Source organism: Echiichthys vipera (genome assembly GCF_963691815.1).
Source record: "Echiichthys vipera genome assembly, chromosome: 10".
NCBI lineage: Eukaryota > Metazoa > Chordata > Actinopteri > Perciformes > Trachinidae > Echiichthys > Echiichthys vipera.
This window is the reverse complement of record NC_139835.1, coordinates 7,605,605-7,624,628: the sequence shown is the minus strand read 5'-3', so window position 1 is coordinate 7,624,628 and position 19,024 is coordinate 7,605,605. Positions and strand designations below refer to the sequence as shown.

General features: G+C 40.2%; 1 protein-coding gene across 1 annotated transcript in view; it reads right to left on the bottom strand.

Moving 5' to 3' along the window:
* The window catches only part of tfpia (tissue factor pathway inhibitor a), a 65,372-nt gene that overhangs the window by 20,513 nt on the left and 25,835 nt on the right, over positions 1–19,024 (bottom strand). Inside the window, exon 2 of the mRNA XM_083921546.1 lies at positions 11,189–11,389. Within this exon, the coding sequence (XP_083777672.1) occupies positions 11,189–11,389 (201 nt within the window). The remainder of the gene's footprint in view (positions 1–11,188; positions 11,390–19,024) is intronic.

Below are 19,024 nucleotides of genomic sequence, written 5' to 3'. Positions count from 1 at the left end.
AGACTGAAGGAATATAATGAAAGGAATAAGTGCATTGGTGAAACATGGATGCTTCACACACACCTTAAACCCAACAGCACAGAAGATCTATGCAATCAGCACAGTTTGAAGATTAGAGTCACCGATTCAGCATCCAAACAAATAGCTCCCCTTCTGTCCCTGAGTTATGGTGTTTAATAATGAGAAGAAACATTACCATGTGACAGTGAAGATCTTTGAACCTTTGGATATAAAATGTAATCACTTCATTTTTATCCAATTAGACATTTGTGAGAAATTTATTCATAAGGATCTTCAGTTATGGCAAAAATCACCTTGACATCCAAACTGTTATGCTCATTTTTGCATCCAAATAAACACTTTTGAAGACATTTTCTTAGTTCTTGCAATATTGTATTTGGGAGAATTGGATGGACAGACACCACAAAAACATAACGCCTCTGGCCTCGGCTGTCACATTAACATAAAAAGAACATGTCTGTATGTTATTATCTCTGCGGCTTTCACAAACCATTGATCTCAGACAACTGGAGTAAAACAGCTGCTGCAGAAAAGGCCGCTGTCTTTAATTCTGAGTAACTCACATCAGCGCTTTATGACAAATTGAAAAAAAAACCTGACACAAATATTACCATCTTAATTGTAACTAATGGGTGCATCTTCCAGTTGCAATCCAATCTCCAAGTGTGTTACCATCTGGCTCAAAGATGGCAACAAAAAGGGAGGTCACACAGACATCAGTGTTCCAAAAGGTAATTCATTAAACCAAAATTAACCAAATGAGCTATTAATAGGTGTAGAGTGTGTAAGTGTAGGATATCAGTTGTGTTAGCAGTGTGTGGATGAGTGGAAATATGGTGTAGGCATGTTTAAAGGTGCATCAAACCAAGCAAAGGAGAAACTGGTGGTGGTGGTGCAGCAGTATGAGAGGCCGTTTAGGAGATAATTCATATTTGCTCTCACATTTACTATCATACTCTCTCACATGCACTACTATAGTCACACACACTTACTATCAAACTCTCTTACATACACTACTATAGTCACACACACTTACTATCATACTCTCTCACAAACCCTACTATAGTCACACACACTTACTATCATACTCTCTTACATACACTACTATAGTCACACACACTTACTATCATACTCTCTTACATACACTACTATAGTCACACACACTTACTATCAAACTCTCTTACATACACTACTATAGTCACACACACTGACTATCATACTCTCTCACAAACCCTACTATAGTCACACACACTTACTATCATACTCTCTTACATACACTACTATAGTCACACACACTTACTATCATACTCTCTCACAAACCCTACTATAGTCACACACACTTACTATCATACTCTCTTACATACACTACTATAGTCACACACACTTACTATCATACTCTCTTACATACACTACTATAGTCACACACACTTACTATCATACTCTCTTACATACACTACTATAGTCACACACACTTACTATCATACTCTCTTACATACACTACTATAGTCACACACTTACTATCATACTCTCTCACATACACTACTATAGTCACACACACTTACTATCATACTCTACTCTCTACACACATACTATAGTCACACACTTACTATCATACTCTCTCACAACCCTAAACCCACTATAGTCACACACACTTACTATCATACTCTCTCACATACACTACTATAGTCACACACACACATTTACTATCATACTCTCTTACATACACTACTATAGTCACACACACTTACTATCATACTCTCTCACATACACTACTATAGTCACACACACTTACTATCATACTCTCTTACTACTATAGTCACACACACTTACTATCATACTCTCTTACATACACTACTATAGTCACACACACTTACTATCATACTCTCTCACATACACTACTATAGTCACACACACTTACTATCATACTCTCTCACATACACCACTATAGTCACACACACTATCATACTCTCTCACATACACTACTATAGTCACACACACTTACTATCATACTCTCTTACATACACTACTATAGTCACACACACTTACTATCATACTCTCTCACATACACTACTATAGTCACACACACTTACTATCATACTCTCTCACATACACCACTATAGTCACACACACTATCATACTCTCTCACATACACTACTATAGTCACACACACTTACTATCATACTCTCTCACATACACAACTATAGTCACACACACACATTTACTATCATACTCTCTTACATACAATACTATAGTCACACACACTTACTATCATACTCTCTCACATACACTACTATAGTCACACACACTTACTATCATACTCTCTCACATACACTACTATAGTCACACACACTTACTATCAAACTCTCTCACATACACTACTATAGTCACACACACTTACTATCATACTCTCTCACATACACTACTATAGTCACACACACTTACTATCATACTCTCTCACATACACTACTATAGTCACACATACCTACTATCATACTGTCTTACATACACTACCATAGTCACACACACTTACTATCATACTCTCTCACATACACTACTATAGTCACACACACTTACTATCATACTCTCTTACACACACTACTATAGTCACACACACTTACTATCATACTCTCTTACACACACTACTATAGTCACACACACTTACTATCATACTCTCTTACATACACTACTATAGTCACACACACTTACTATCATACTCTCTCACATACACCACTATAGTCACACACACTATCATACTCTCTCACATACACTACTATAGTCACACACACTTACTATCATACTCTCTCACATACACCACTATAGTCACACACACACATTTACTATCATACTCTCTTACATACACTACTATAGTCACACACACTTACTATCATACTCTCTCACATACACTACTATAGTCACACACACTTACTATCAAACTCTCTCACATACACTACTATAGTCACACACACTTACTATCATACTCTCTCACATACACTACTATAGTCACACACACTTACTATCATACTCTCTTACATACACTACTATAGTCACACATACCTACTATCATACTGTCTTACATACACTACCATAGTCACACACACTTACTATCATACTCTCTCACATACACTACTATAGTCACACACACTTACTATCATACTCTCTTACACACACTACTATAGTCACACACACTTACTATCATACTCTCTTACACACACTACTATAGTCACACACACTTACTATCATACTCTCTTACATACACTACTATAGTCACACACACTTACTATCATACTCTCTCACATACACTACTATAGTCACACACACTTACTATCATACTCTCTCACATACACTACTATAGTCACACATACTTACTATCATACTCTCTTACATACACTACTATTAAAAAATACTAAAACAGGAATTTAGTTTGTTTAGACAGGAAATAGTATAAAGCCTTATTCTTTTATTGGTGCACAGCTCTGAGAGCCTATTGCTATCTAAATGGAAGCTGTGTGGAAGATTTGAAATCAAGAAGGCAACTTTTTAAGTACAACTTTATAATTTTGTGAATAGCTACAGTTGCAAATTAAGTGATTTTTCCACTAATTTACCTTCTTTTTCACTAACACAATGAGGTGCGTTCAGCACATTGCAAGGGTAACTAACAGAGGTGGATATGACAACATGATTTTGGATCTGTAATACAGTACACACAGTACAGTATACAGTATAGTAAATAATACAATTTTTTTATTTAGCCAGCAGTTTGAAGGAGGTGTCTCTCAACAGAGCTTTGTAACACTGGAGGCCCTACATTTATGTTTTTGTTCCATCATAAATTCATTTCAAAACTCAAGATCACCGCAAATGAGCCGAAGGGAAATGCTGACTTCAAGAGGCCCACCAACAATAATAACTGGCCATCCTGGTAGCCCACAATACAATATTTTACCTGAACAAATAACTTACTGTTCGTACCTGGGGATGCTGGCAAAGAATAGATTTATGCTTTAGGAGGACATTGTACAGCCACAGAAAAATCTTCATTTTGGATCACTGGAATACACAAAAATTGTCTACTGACGTCTTGGGTGATATAGTCGGTTACATTCTTCAAACAACTCCAAACGCTAGAGAAGGATATATACATGAAAGCTATAGATCAAGGAACATCTGTTTACAGCGGTGGTGTCTAAGACATTGCCTGCAAGAACTTGATCCTATAGGATGTCACTGTGCAATTCTGCGAAGAATATATAATATCTAAACTCCCAATCAATTGTGGTGAGTGTTTTGGTTGTTACTCAAAACATTTTATTTATTACTCAGCACTTGTTACTAATTTCTAACTAAGTCATATTTGCCAGTTTACTCATGAGAAAAGTAATTTGTGACACAGCTCATTTATATAAGTTTCCCATTACTCCTTAAACTCCTTAGAGGGTATTAATAGACTTTGTCATATTTGAAAAGTGTGTCATTCTTTCAAGCTTGCTTATTGCAGGTCAACATGCATACAAAAACTAGAAGCCCGATGTAGGTAGGCCTTATTGCAGTGTTAAATTAACAAATCAGCCAGAAAACGTGGGCTAATTCAATGTTTTATGAAAGAGTTACTGTAAGTGATTAGTTGTATTATGGGGAAAAGTAATATTATTACAGTATTAGTAGCAGTAATGGTGGGTGGCATCAATTTGAAGTGCAAGATTCTGTGTTTGTTTGTTCAGATACACTGTTGAGTGAAATAGAGAAGAAACAAATACCAATAAAGTGTTACAATTATCTAGTTTTCTGGATAAAATGTGATAAAACAATCAAAGTTGGTTTCTTCAAGCATAGCCACTGGATCTTCAGTGTTAGTAGAATGTAACACTGTAGCAAACTAAAATTGATCAGAACAGAAAGTACTGTTTGATAAAAAATAATTTATTATGTAGAATGAAAATCAGGTCTTGCCCTCGTCAAAAACACACAAAAACACACTGTCAATGGCACGGTTATCTACTGTAGATAAATAACAATTACAAATTTGCATCTCATAACCATCTGAAGCTTCTAGCTTCTAGCATAAGTGTTCATGAAGAAACTAATTAAACAATATTTGATTCATGGGCTACATACACATCACTTGCAGGACTAGCCATTATAGCCTGAATAAGATCCTCTTAATCAGAAAAGAGGTATGGGGTTGAATCCATGATGGACAGGTAGGCAGCATAGTGGTCAGTCCTCCCTGACTGGGTTTTTCAAGTGGTTCAGCTTCAGTCACAATGTCACTCCATACTTGTGGTGCAGAGAGCAGTGTAGCTGTTGAGGTGGTGTCACTGGATGCATGTGGGGTGGCAGGAGGCTGAGTTAAAATTTGGTTTCCCCTGGACCGTCACACAGTCATCTGAATCTATGCTGTCAAACTAAAACAACAAAAAGACAAAATGTTGGGAGCTATTCTCAAAAATGACAACTGTATGCTATCTGGATAAGCATTCATTTTAAATCCTGTACCTGAAATGGAAGGTCCCTTCCTAGCCGTATGTACAACGCCTTTGCTTTAAAGACTTTATGGATAATGAAGCCATTCAACCTTCGCGCAGCTTTGGTGGAATAAAGAAAAATAAAATAAATAGGAATCAATTGCAAGGTCAGTTTCAATCCATGATGTATCAAAAATTCAAATAATATAATGCCTGACATCCTCTGGTATTTTGTTTTGGAATGCCTCTCGAATCTCTGCAGTGACTGTCCTGTTGTCCCACATCTCAAAGGTGCTTAGAATTAAGCCATTCTCATGAAGTTTTCTCTTTGTTTTGTGTTTACAAACTTCATCCCATGCAGAATAGGGTAGCCGGGTGACGTCTTTGTGGATTCTGGGATGGTGCTGGGTGTTAGGCCTGAAAGAAAAAAAAATTGTAATTTCATGTTGTCAGTAAGCCACTGTTTTTGTTTTTTGTACATGTGAAATTGGTAAATAATTTCATCATAATATGGGTAAGTTTATGTTTCAATTTCAGATGAGTGCCTGGAGGTGGAGCAATTCTAAAGACTGGAATACACTGTACGATTTTGTAAACATTCCTGTTTAATGTGGTGGTGTAATATCATCGCAGAAAATTTATATGACCGAATAAATTTCACACACATATGGTAAACACACGGGTCACCGTCATAGTTGTACTTTTTAAGTAATTCTTGTGTTAATGAAAGCGGGACACTTAAGCCTTTGCTTTGTTACATCGTAGCCGAGCAATCGAGCCGGTAGGATCGGGTGTAATCATACAACCACCACTACGCTGATTGATTTTTAACCACTTCCTTAAAAACTGCGCACAGCCGGGAGGGGGTTTACAACAGCAAACCAGGCGTGCAAACCCTTGTGTTATAGGCTATTAGCTAAAAGTTTAAATGTGGCAGCAAAACATTCCTGATCTGTGAAAGTAGACCTAGACACCCAAACAGACCCACGTGAATCCGAGCTTGTGCTGTTAATATTACTAAGCAGTCCATAAGGCTCAATTAAAAGGGTCCTTACCTCCTCCTTGACCAGCTGGAAGCCCATCCGCCAAAGTACTGTTGAGTTTGAAATCGAGGTTGGTTAGCTTGGTTGCCATTAGCTTGAGAGGATCCGCTCTGCCCTGATACACCTGATGCTCAGGTCTGAAGACCCGCCGCATTTCCTCATCGACCGCGCTACGTGAGGTTTCCGACATTGTGGTTTTCACATTGGAATGGGTTAAAATGTTATTTAAAAGTCCAATGGCCTCATTGACACGCTCCCGGTCGACCATTTTCACCTGTTACATCCATGCAAATTGTTCTTCTTGGAGGAGGCGGGTCATTGTTCTTGGGATGCCGCTGGAGAGACACATCCGGTACCTACACCCGCGATGAGCCAATCAGAAGCTGGAAATTCAAGTTGCCTTCCGTTTCATTCAAACTCTCTCACACATACTAGTATACTCACACACATCACCTATTATTCTCTCATACATTCACTATTATGTTGTTCCATCCATAATAGGGTGTAAGAGAGTATGATAGTAAGTGTGTGTGACTATAGTAGTGTATGTAAGAGAGTATGATAGTAAGTGTGTGTGACTATAGTAGTGTATGTAAGAGAGTATGATAGTAAGTGTGTGTGACTATAGTAGTGTGTGTAAGAGAGTATGATAGTAAGTGTGTGTGACTATAGAAGTGTATGTAAGAGAGTATGATAGTAAGTGTGTGTGACTATAGTAGTGTATGTAAGAGAGTATGATAGTAAGTGTGTGTGACTATAGTAGTGTGTGTGAGAGAGTATGATAGTAAGTGTGTGTGACTATAGTAGTGTATGTAAGAGAGTATGATAGTAAGTGTGTGTGACTATAGTAGTGTATGTAAGAGAGTATGATAGTAAGTGTGTGTGACTATAGTAGTGTATGTAAGAGAGTATGATGTAACATGTGAGAGCAAACATGAATTATCTCCTAAACGGCCTCTCATACAGCAGGCCTCAGTCAGAGAGTGACCACGCCTAAAGAAGGTGTGGTTAATCAAACAAGGCTCTTCATACTGGCCAGTAAAGCAGTAGAGAAAAAGACTTGTAGATAAGAGAGGCCGTAACAAGTGGATGGCATATCACCCCAGTGTTTAAGCGTGGTATGGGAGCAAATACACTGAAACTGAGTTATTAATATCTGGATGTTTTCATCTGCATTAATTTGAAAACTTGCTTGGGAAGGCTGCCATAGCTCTTCTACCCATCATCCAGAATCCATTGGGAAAAATATTTTTTTAGCTAACATATTGCATTTCATATTCATTGTACTATTAAAACAACCCAAAATCAGGATCTATTTCATCAAAACTTAGAGGAAAGCACACTGCTTCCTGCACACAGGCAGACCATTCTGACTCAGATACTGGACAAACACATATACGCATACACACAACAGATGTTGAATTTATGCAACCATCCATGTAATCCCTGGGATTATTTATTGCTTTGTTTACAGTAAGAACTTGGTCAATGCTGTTATGTTTCAATTATAACTTTTATCTAATCTACCTGCATAATAAAAGATATTATTGACAGCAATGATTGAAGGATTACCAACCAATATCAATTGATGAAGGATTACCATCTGCTGGAGTAAGGTGACCGCATGTCGAGATTGCAGATTCCTGTCACTTAAGGTTAAATGTACTGCAGGTCTGTCTTTGAAGTCTTACCTCCACCAAGGAAGTTACGTTCAGTTCAGTTTTTTTGTCTGTTTGTCAGCAGGATTACAAGTAAACTACTTCATTTTAATGAAACATAGTGGAAGGTAGTAGCACCGGGCACGTAAGAACTCATTCATTTGTAGCAGATTACATTACATTACATTTCCTTTAGCTGAAGCTTTTGTCCAAAGTGACGTCCAATAAGTGCGTTCAACAATTAGGTTAGAAGCCAGAACAGCAAGTTATTAGGTAAATGTGGTAGCTTCAAGTAAGCCGGTCTATAGAGTGCTACAAGTAAGTGCTTTTTAAAAAAAAAAAATCATCTTCTTAGCCAAGTTGCAGTTGAGATGTGTTTTTAGCCTGTGGCGGAAGATGTGTAGATTTTCTAATACGAAAAGCTACATGAAGCATAATCCTAATCACAGGGTGGATGTACAGATTATCTTTTACATTTGCTAACATTGCTTTGGTGGCCAAAGAGGACTGGATAAAATGTCCATCCTTATGTCCGGCTAACTAGTTTTCTGCCAACTGTAACATAAAGTAATTCAAAGGAATAGCATACTGTAACAGGAGCTTACTACATTATTTATCTCCTCCAAACATGTTTTCTTGCATATACATTCAACCGCTTATCTGAGGTCAGGTTGCGGGGCAGCAGCTTTAACAGGGGACCCCAAACTTCCCTTTTCCCGGGCCACATTTAGCAGCTCTAACTGGGAGATCCCGAGGCGTTCCCAGGCCAGTGTGGAGATATAATCTCTCCACCTAGACCTGGGTCTCCCCTGAGGCCTCCTCCCAGCTGGACGTACCTGGAACACCTCCCTAGGGAGGCGCCCAGGGGGCATCCTTACTAGATGCCCGAAACCACCTCAACTGGCTCCTTTCAACGCAAAGGAGCAGCGGCTCTACTCTGAGTTCCTCACAGATGGCTGAACTTCTCACCCTATCTCTAAGGGAGACTCCAGCCAAACTCCTGAGAAAACCCATTTCAGCCGCTTGTACCCCCCGTTCTTTCGGTCATGAACCAGCTTTCATGACCATAGGTGAGTGTAGGAACGAAGATTGAATGGTAGATCGACTCTTATGGTCACAACGGTGCAGTAGAGCGACTGCACTACCGCCCCGCTGCTCCGATTCTCCGGCAAAAGGTGCATGTTTCAAATATTGATAATAAAGCATTAATATTACATTCATGTAGCTTGTCTGCAGCACCCAATGACTCTACTAGCCACCAACTAACCACACCATGCAATATGAGTGAACAATGCTGCTCCTCTATTTCTATGTTGTCAACCCAGATCAGGGACACCACAGTATTTTTCACATCATTATATGGTGCTGAATTAGCATCCTATACAGTATGTGTGTAGCCATTAGGGTTGGGTGATGCTTTCTTTTTTCATATAGTCCAATCGCTCCTGGGCAATCTGGTCGACAGGGGGCAGTGATATTAATAGTAATGTCTCCTATTCTAACAGCTGTCAAACTGTTTGTTTGCGTGCTTAGTGCTGATGTTCCATTTTACATTGTTTTATCTTTCCCAATCGAAGTCATGCTATATCCTTATGGAGCACACCCAAAACAAAGATTGGCACATGGAGAACAGATGCAGGTATACAGGTTCATAGAAAAGACAGCAAATTGCTCCATCACTTGTGCTGATTAAAACTGACCCTGTGTCACTGCACCACGGCAGTACACACAGAAGAATGTCTCGGAGCTCCCAGTTCACCCACCAGCAAAAGTCATCTGAATGATGGCAAGCCAGCCGGGAAGGTAATTATATTTGCCCAAATATTGGGGTTGGGAGAACAATCGTACATTATTTTTTTCTAATCGTCAATACATGATCTCATCACCAATCAGTATAAGAATGTTAAATCAGTACAAACCTAGTGGCCGTCAACTACATACTGTGCTTAACTTATTTCAAACAAGTCAGCTGGAAAGGCAAAAATAACACAACCCCAGTGGGAGCCACAACTGATACAAGCTGCCAGCGACAGGTGTCGTCTCAGCCTGTGAAATAAACAGTTGCAGAATAGAATTGAGAAAACCTGGTTTTGTCTTCCTTTTCACTGAAATCTCAGGGAAGACCGATTGTTAAAATAAATACCAAATAGTTCAACTGTCATATCTGAAAACAATATTTTAAACTGCAAATTATGTGGGCACAAGAATTCAAGGCTTGACACCGGAGCAACAGTAACTAAGAGACGTGAGGCCTGTGTTAACACATTATCATTGTCTCCTTCAACAGGGCAGAAGGTTGTTGGTGGTAAATAGTGGCTGTTGTCAGGTTCACTGTTGGAACTTTTCCCTTTTTTAACCACAAGGTCATTCTCTCTGCATACATTCAGCACCTTGTATGAGCTGTTTTTTTTTCATCAAGAATTTTGGATTGACCATTATTGTGGTCAGTTTAACAGTATTAAAAATCCATTTTCAGATTGAGACATGAGAATTGGGAAATCCAATCCATTTGAAAAATGTGTTATTAGTTATAATCAATTAGTTCAACTTCAATATATCATCAGTTTACTATGTGTAACCTATGAATAATACAATACTGACTGCCTTTCTTAAATGTGCCCATATTTTTCATTAACCAAATGCCTCTAGGAAAACTGTTCAGAATTAATATGCTGGCATTGCTCCATTTTATCCACATAACAACAAAATTACTTTGTAATTGGATTTTATGCCCAAGGTGGCAATAAAGTCTAATGGGGAACAACATAACTAAACTGATCATTTGCTAATAACATCATAACACTGCAAGCTAAAATACATACTTATCCTGTGTACACTATCATGTAAAATAATCCTCTGGTTTTCCTTTTGTATTGTAATGAATGTGTGTTCTCTGTCACTGTGAACTTCAAGTGGAGTTTTTGTCAACAAACAAATGTGTATCATTGGAAGCACATTTTTTCAATGGACTCTTAAGTGTCAGCCAGGGGGTCAGACTTACCTGAGACGAGGCACGTTTCCTCACATGCGTCCAAGGTCAGGAAATTGTTGGCGTTTCCCCCACAGCCTCCATATTCAAACAGCTCACAGCTTCCCGTGTCGACATTGAAGAAGAACCGGTCCTTAATGGCCTTGCAAGGACCTGGCTCATCCTTCAGGGCACACAACTCATTAAAGATGAAGAGCTCCGGTTGAGGTCCATCTGTTGAAGTGGGATCGAAAAAAAATAAAACTTTTAGTACTGTGCTTATAGTGTCACTCTGTTTAGGAAGATATCCGTGATAAAGTTGCAAGACCGTATCTAATAATTTCCAAAATACTTCAGTGTACTGTCTGACAGCTTACTGTTTCGATACTCTGTTGCAGAGGGAGACTGTGAAGGATTTGTTCACATGAAAGCATGATGAGCTGTGCATACATGCAGTATATTTATAAATATACAGTCGGTATTCAGAAAATGTGCCTTTAAACGAGCTGTCACTACTTTCATACAGTTGTGATGTCACAGCTATACTAGATATATAGGAGAAAGTGCTTCTATTGTGCCATTACTGTCATTCATCAGCTGCATCATGGATGCAAACAGAGAATTGGATACAACATTCAAGGTGAAGCCCAATTCATTCCTATTAAAGCTGTGGCACATGATGCCAAAATGTTAAATTGCTGCGTCTAAATATATCCGGATGATAGGCACTACATGTACTTCTGCATTGCTGGGCCCATAGAGCAGGCATGCTGGAGACTTCCAAGCAGGGAAGAGGAAGCAGTGAAAAGAGTCATTACACTGGGGTTGTGAAGGTCAAAAAATGTATACACTGAAATACAGATGTCTCTTTCACTGTGTAAGTCAATTGGCAAAAGTATTTTTAGCCCATTAGCATCACATGATGGTGCACAATGATGATGCAGAGATACAGAGAGAGCAAATGTGGAAGTCCCTTAAATACTGACCAATTAGAGCAGACTGGGTTTTTTTGGGAAGGGGGACTTAAAAGAAATAGGTGCTAAAACGGAGCATTTCAGACAGAAGGTAAAAGTGATGTTCAAATGAAGATCATGAATCATTTTCTTAATTATCTGAGTCTTGAAAGTACACTGAATTACCATTCATTGAATTTTTTTCTTTAAACCAAGAGCTCCATCTAGTGGGCTTAACAAATACAACTAAAGCTTCATTAAGATTCATTTGGACATCACTAAATGACGGTATATTCAGACAGGCAGTATGAGAAAAATAATGTGTTGTAGCAGAATACAAGTATAAAATACAAGTATGCACCTGAAATAGATCATAATATATCCCCTTTAAAATACAACTTCTGGTGAAGACTCATGCCTACAGCTGTATTTTTTTTGTATTTTCTCTGAGAATAAGGAACCATCAGGTAGCCCATGAATCCCCACAGTACATAAAAGCAGATCCAGGCAGGTGGCAGGAGAACAGTGAGTGAAAGCAGCAGAAATTTCACAGGATGCAGTACACAGCAACAGTTTATACTGCAGTGGATCAAGCAGTTAATCGCACAGCTTGAGGGACCGGATAATCAGAGTGTTTTTTTAAATGATGTGCCCTGCTGGGGTTCCGTGTGGATGTATGGTGAATATTGTGCTGAACAAAGACAGAGGTCCCATTATTCATAATTGTTAAGATCAGATACAATTGCGGAGATTGAATTAGTTCTGCATCGACATACTGTCCATACCATTCATGCCATTCATAAAACCTAATTCATAACCAGGAAAGAGGTGACTTGAGACCCTGTGAGCTTTACCAACCACTGTTGTGAATATTAAATCACCATCTCAGTGTGCTGCTGGGACATGGCTGCCTCAGCCCTCATCCCTGCTGTTTGTAGGTCAGGTCTCTGTTATGCCCGTCTGTAGCGGTGCAGTTTCTTTAAAACCCTCAGAGAAAAGAGGGGTCTCTTTATAATAGGTTTTGCAGATGGTCAGGGCGGAATGATAGTGTTTATAAATGTCTTTCAAATGTCTTTCTGCATTACACATGTTGAAGGGGGAAATTACATATTTCATCAACCTATTTTCCCATGTTTATGTATCAAGTGACTAATTGGAACAACATTTTTAAAAATTGGTCCAGTTTTGAGGGAGCTTATGATACAGACTGGACTGATAATAACTATGTATATTTGGTTTGGCTTCATAGGTGGGTCATAAGTAGGTTTCATCATCTGATTCTCTCTTTTCTCTTGTGTGACTGGAAAGTGGAAAAACAAAGATTAAATGATCCATCCAGTAAGGTGCAAAGTTCTATCTAAACACATTACCTAATGGGAACTACCCTGGCCATTCCTATCAGCACAGCAGTCAACAAACAGTATGTCTGCCAGTGACTGGCTGAGGTAATGAGGGCAGCGGCTCACCACTACAGCCTGCCCGCCTCCTTCACTAGTCCAATTCTAATTTATAAGCAGGAATTGGGGGCGCCAATCAACTTTTCCCAATCTCCTCCCTTCCACCTGACGTGTGGTTTTGCTATTGCATGTGGGTGATGGGGTGAGGCCAGCTGGGCTTCTTTGCAGAGACTTGTGTTGTTTTTTATTTATGTTCTTCTTGTCATGTCTGATAAGCAGTGGCAGATTGGGTCGTCTGGCAGGGGAGAAATTACACAGCAATACACAATCTGGATCTCCGTCTAGTACCCGACCTCATCCTGGCTATGGAAACACACAAGATTGCTGAACCTCCCTGAACAAACTTTACTATTGGATTCCTCAAGATACCAGAATCATCCCTTTTGGAGCGGGGGGAGTCCGGGAAGTCCGGGGGGGTAGACGTGGTTGCAGAGTGGTCTTTTTAAAATCTTGTAGAATGCTCAATAAAACAGACTTTGGCCGCCTAAGGAGAGGGAGGAAAACAGGTTCCCCCTATTGATTGCTGCTTTTTGTCTGAGACAGACTAAAATACAATGAGCAGTGTGTTCTTCAATCACTCATGTCCAATATCCCGACAGAGACATTGGAAGGCTGTCCAAAAGAAACACAACCAAACACAATGTCAGGAGCCAAACTAAACTATTTTCTTTGGAGGGAAACTTAAAATGGTCCTTGAAGACCACACATACACAGGTATACACCCACATATTCACATGCTTGCACTAATATCTTTCTTCTTTTAAAGTTAATTTTAGAATTACTGCCTGCATTTGAATGCATCCGCTACCAAGTCAAGTTGAAGTTTATATCCAAATTGTCCAGACTTGCATATTATATAGTGAAGACTATTACAGAGTAACAGTAACAAAATAAAGTTGTTTTTTTTTGGTGAAACATTGATGCTTAACACACATCTTTAACTCAGAAGCACAGAAAATCTATACAATCAGCACAGTTTCAAGATAAGTGTCACCAATTCAGCATCCGACCAAAACTCTCCCCTCCAGAGTTATGGTGTTGAATAATGGACAAAAACATTATGACACAGAGAAGTGAAGACCTTTGTCTTTTTGGATTTAAAAGGCCGTCATAAGTAGCACAGAAATTCTTGAGTTGCGGGTTTTGACCACCAAAATCTAATCAGTCCATCCTTGAGTCCAACTGCCAAATTGAAAGACATCCCCTTAAGGGCTTGCTAAGATAGACAGTCCCTCAAGGTGCTCCAGTGATTTTGCATTAGGAATGTGATTGACTGACTCACAACCCGACAACATGATTCCTCCTGCCACGGCTGTCGCCGAAAATACAGTCTGCAACTTAGGAAAGATGAACATACAATGGAACAGAATAACTTTTCTGGGAAGTAAAAAGTATTGTATTGGGTGATCAGGAGCTCAGGCACCCATGGGGTAATCATGCTCTGAGTATTTCCGATATTTTCCAGAGAAGATAGAGGAGCAGAAACAATTTCATAGCAGAGCTTTAACTTTGATGTTACCCCATATCCACTCTCACTAAAGCTCTTATGACACCCGACGGCCCCCTTGTAGGTTTGGTCCACTCAATACTTTCATAAAGCGACATACATTTTGTATCACCTTGTGAACTGCAACCAGGAATGCATGTTAAGCAAGCGTACAATAACTTTCAAACTGAGGCGCATTCTGTCCATTAACAGCCAGACCTTCTGAAAAATTGATGCTTTCAATAAGTGTAGCATTGGCACAGGAATAAGCTGTATAGAATTGTAGTCATCAGTCATCAGCACCACCATTCATTTGACACCTCATCTCATCTCATCTTCATCCGATTATCCGAGGTCAGGTCGCGGGGGCAGCAGCTTTAGCAGGGGACCCCAAACTTCCCTTTCCCGGGCCACATTAACCAGCTCTAACTGGGGGATCCCGAGGCGTTCCCAGGCCAGTGTGGAGATATAATCTCTCTACCTGGTCCTGGGTCTTCCCCGAGGCCTCCTCCCAGCTGGACGTGTTCGGAACACCTCCCTAGGGAGGCGCCCAGGGGGCATCCTTACTAGATGCCTGAACCACCTCAACTGGCTCCTTTCAACGCAAAGGAGCAGCGGCTCTACTCCGAGTTCCTCAAGGATGGCTGAACTTCTCACCCTATCTCTAAGGGAGACTCCAGCCACCCTCCTGAGAAAACCCATTTTCGGCCGCTTGTACCCGCGACCTCGTTCTTTTGGTCATGACCCAGCTTTCATGACCATAGGTGAGGGTAGGAACGAAGATTGACCGGTAGATCGAGAGCTTGCCTTCCGGCTCAGCTCTCTTTTCGTCACAACGGTGCGGTAGAGCGACTGCAACACCGCCCCAGCTGCTCCGATTCTCCGGCCAAACTCAGGCTCCATCGTCCCCTCACTCGTGAACATGATCCCGAGGTACTTGAACTCCTTCACTTGGGGTAAGGACTCATTCCCTACCCGGAGTAAGCAATCCACCGGTTTCCTGCTGAGAGACATGGCCTCAGATTTAGAAGTGCTGATCCTCATCCCAGCCGCTTCACACTCGGCTGCGAATCGATCCAGTGAGTGCTGAAGGTCACTGACTGACGACGCCATCAGGACCACATCGTCTGCAGAACCTATATAAATTCAGTACAGTTTCTGGATCAAATGTGCTCAATGTTTGACTGCATTATTTTGTTGCATGTTTAAATAATGTGTGTAGGTGTTTTGTCTTACTGTGTGAATATGTTATGGGGTATTGTTTTTCTTTGCGGTGGGACGGTTATTTTTTATATGGTGATGAGTTGGTTGTCTTAAAATAAACTTATTAACCTAATATTATCATACATCCTTAAATAGATGCTACATTTAATAATTTACTTATGTTACATGTTAATTAATTACCTAGACATTTTACATATCTAAAATAAATACACAAACGGCGATAAATCAAATGGACTCTCAGTCTTTTTCAACACATTCGTGCGTTTAGTTGCTACTGATTTACAACAGATGCAACATAACGGCTTACTGGTTTACCGTGGTCCTTTGGTTTGAACATGAAATGCTCCCACAAGGAAGCTGACATGTTCGGCTTTGAAACCAATTCCATCTTTGTTTTCATACCCCCAAATCTTAACTAGGGTGTCCTCTATCTTGCTCCTCACAGGGATCTCCTGCTGCATTCTGGGTAACACCAGGGGTCTGCCTCCCCACACACTGTGCGGCTGACAAGTGACTGACACGAGACGAGTGTTAAATCCTCATTACACTGAGGAAGCGAGAGGGCTCAGTTGAAACAAATGCAAAAGAGTGAAAACTATTTTCCTCCAGTCTCTTTGATAGTGTCAGACCCGGGCAGGAATGAGGACTCAGATGCGGAGGTACGCAGATCAAACTGGTATTTATTCTTAAAAAATCCAAAGCGTGAGGCACAGAGCCAATAAAACACAAAACAACAGGTCGCTCTGAACCGGAGGAAAAATAATTATCAAAAGCACAAAACAAAGGAGGAATAACAAGGTGACCAAAAGAGCATTCAAAAAAAGGGATAAACTTACTATGACAAAAAACAGGGAATACAAACACCTGAGCGAGGATACTAAGATCTCTAAGACACGAACAAGGCTGTAAAAACGGGCTGGAAACATTCGGCATAAAGTACGAAATAATCTGGCAACGGGACAGGGGAAAAGACACAGACTTTATACACATGAAGGGAGGGGAACCACAGGCAGAAACAATCAAGGATCAGGGGATGACGCCAGACCGCTGACACAAGAGGAAGAGCAAGTGACCTGGAACAAGAGGAGAGTAATCTTTCAAAATAAAACAGGAAATTCACAAGACAAAAACCCAAAGACAGGACAGTGGCGTGACAGATAGAGGGACACCAGGAAGACGTAAACATGGAAATGATCGCGGCTGTAAAAGTTATTGAGCTCATTAAAAGTTATCATATCACAGCGATAAAGCGATTTATTGCTTATTGCGACAGGCCTAGGCTGAAGAGAGCAACCTCCATGTATGTCATCTACCATGAGATCAGCCAATAGCAAAATTTAATTTGCATTGCCCAGTTTTCAACCAGGGGAGACACTAACCATATTTATAACACGTAGAATGTTGAATGACAAATTAATCAACAACACTACTAAATACCCATACATATCATGGAAGACATTATCGTATGCTAGTTGTGTGGTGATGCTAGGCTTTGGAGCAGCAGGCTGTGGGTTCAGAAGATTCACATTATATCCAGATGTCTTGGCCTTCCCCCCTCCCCTCAAATGAAGTTTGCAGACTAGACATTAATATTTGAGGTAAACTGAGCTAAAAAAAACAAAAACAAATATAACCATATCCCCCCCTTGTAAGAACTCTAAATGCAGACAACCTTTCTGAGCAATCCACAAATCCATCCAACGTTCCAAATCTATCATTGGGAATCCTCCATGTTGTTTAACATAAGGTAAATAAATATAGTCCTATGCACACAATGCATCAGCAAAACCCTTGGAAGCCAACCAACAAATCAGCCAGTTCCTTGAAATACAGACAATGCTGAATAGGGCAAACAGATTTTAGATGCATCAAATACCATTGACAGCTATACTCCTGTGTACTGCTAATGGGCTCAGCTTGGCCAAGATTTACTCGCACACGCACACACATTTGGATAAAGATCTGAGTTTCTCAACATGTGCACTGTGCCAAACACCTCTGTAATTCCCAAGATGGGCAGGTTGAGGCCCAGTCCCAGCTTGTTTAATATACCAGATGATTATCCTGTATCTCCATTTAAAGGTAGTTTAGCAAAGAGTGCAAAGTGTACAGCAGCCATGGTGCAGCAAACAACAAAACACAACCTATTATTGACTCAGTAACAGACAATACACCAAAGAGCACACTGTGTATTAGGATGACAGTAAGGTATAATGTACACAGAGAAATAGCAGAGCGAGGCTATTGTGTTGACAGCTCCAAGTGGTTCTGTCATCTGCAGACCTAACTATATGACTTCACACTCCGTGAGAGGAAAATGCTTCTTAAGAGGTATCCTTCCCAATATTTTCCCTTGCTGTGTAATTGAGATACTGAGCCTGGAAATCCAGACCCACATCTGTCCAGACGTAGGGTCTGGCAATGAGCAATAGACCTTCACAGCTCTAGGGGTGGCACCCATAACCTGACTATCGCCAGATGACTTTCGTTCCGCCTTGCTTCTGTCTTCACTCTGCCTAGCTCGCACGATTGCAGAGGGATTTCAGGGCCCACAAAAAATGATCAGGCCAATTGGGACTGCAGGAGATGACGGACAAGTGGTTTATCCAATCATATGCAAGGATTTTTGATAAGGCCCAGCCTCCTGAAATCACTTTCCTATGGAGTGATCCCAGATGGATGAGTGAAGCGAAGGAGGAATGAAATTCATCTGGAGAGAATAAGGTTATGGCACCAACACATGCATTTC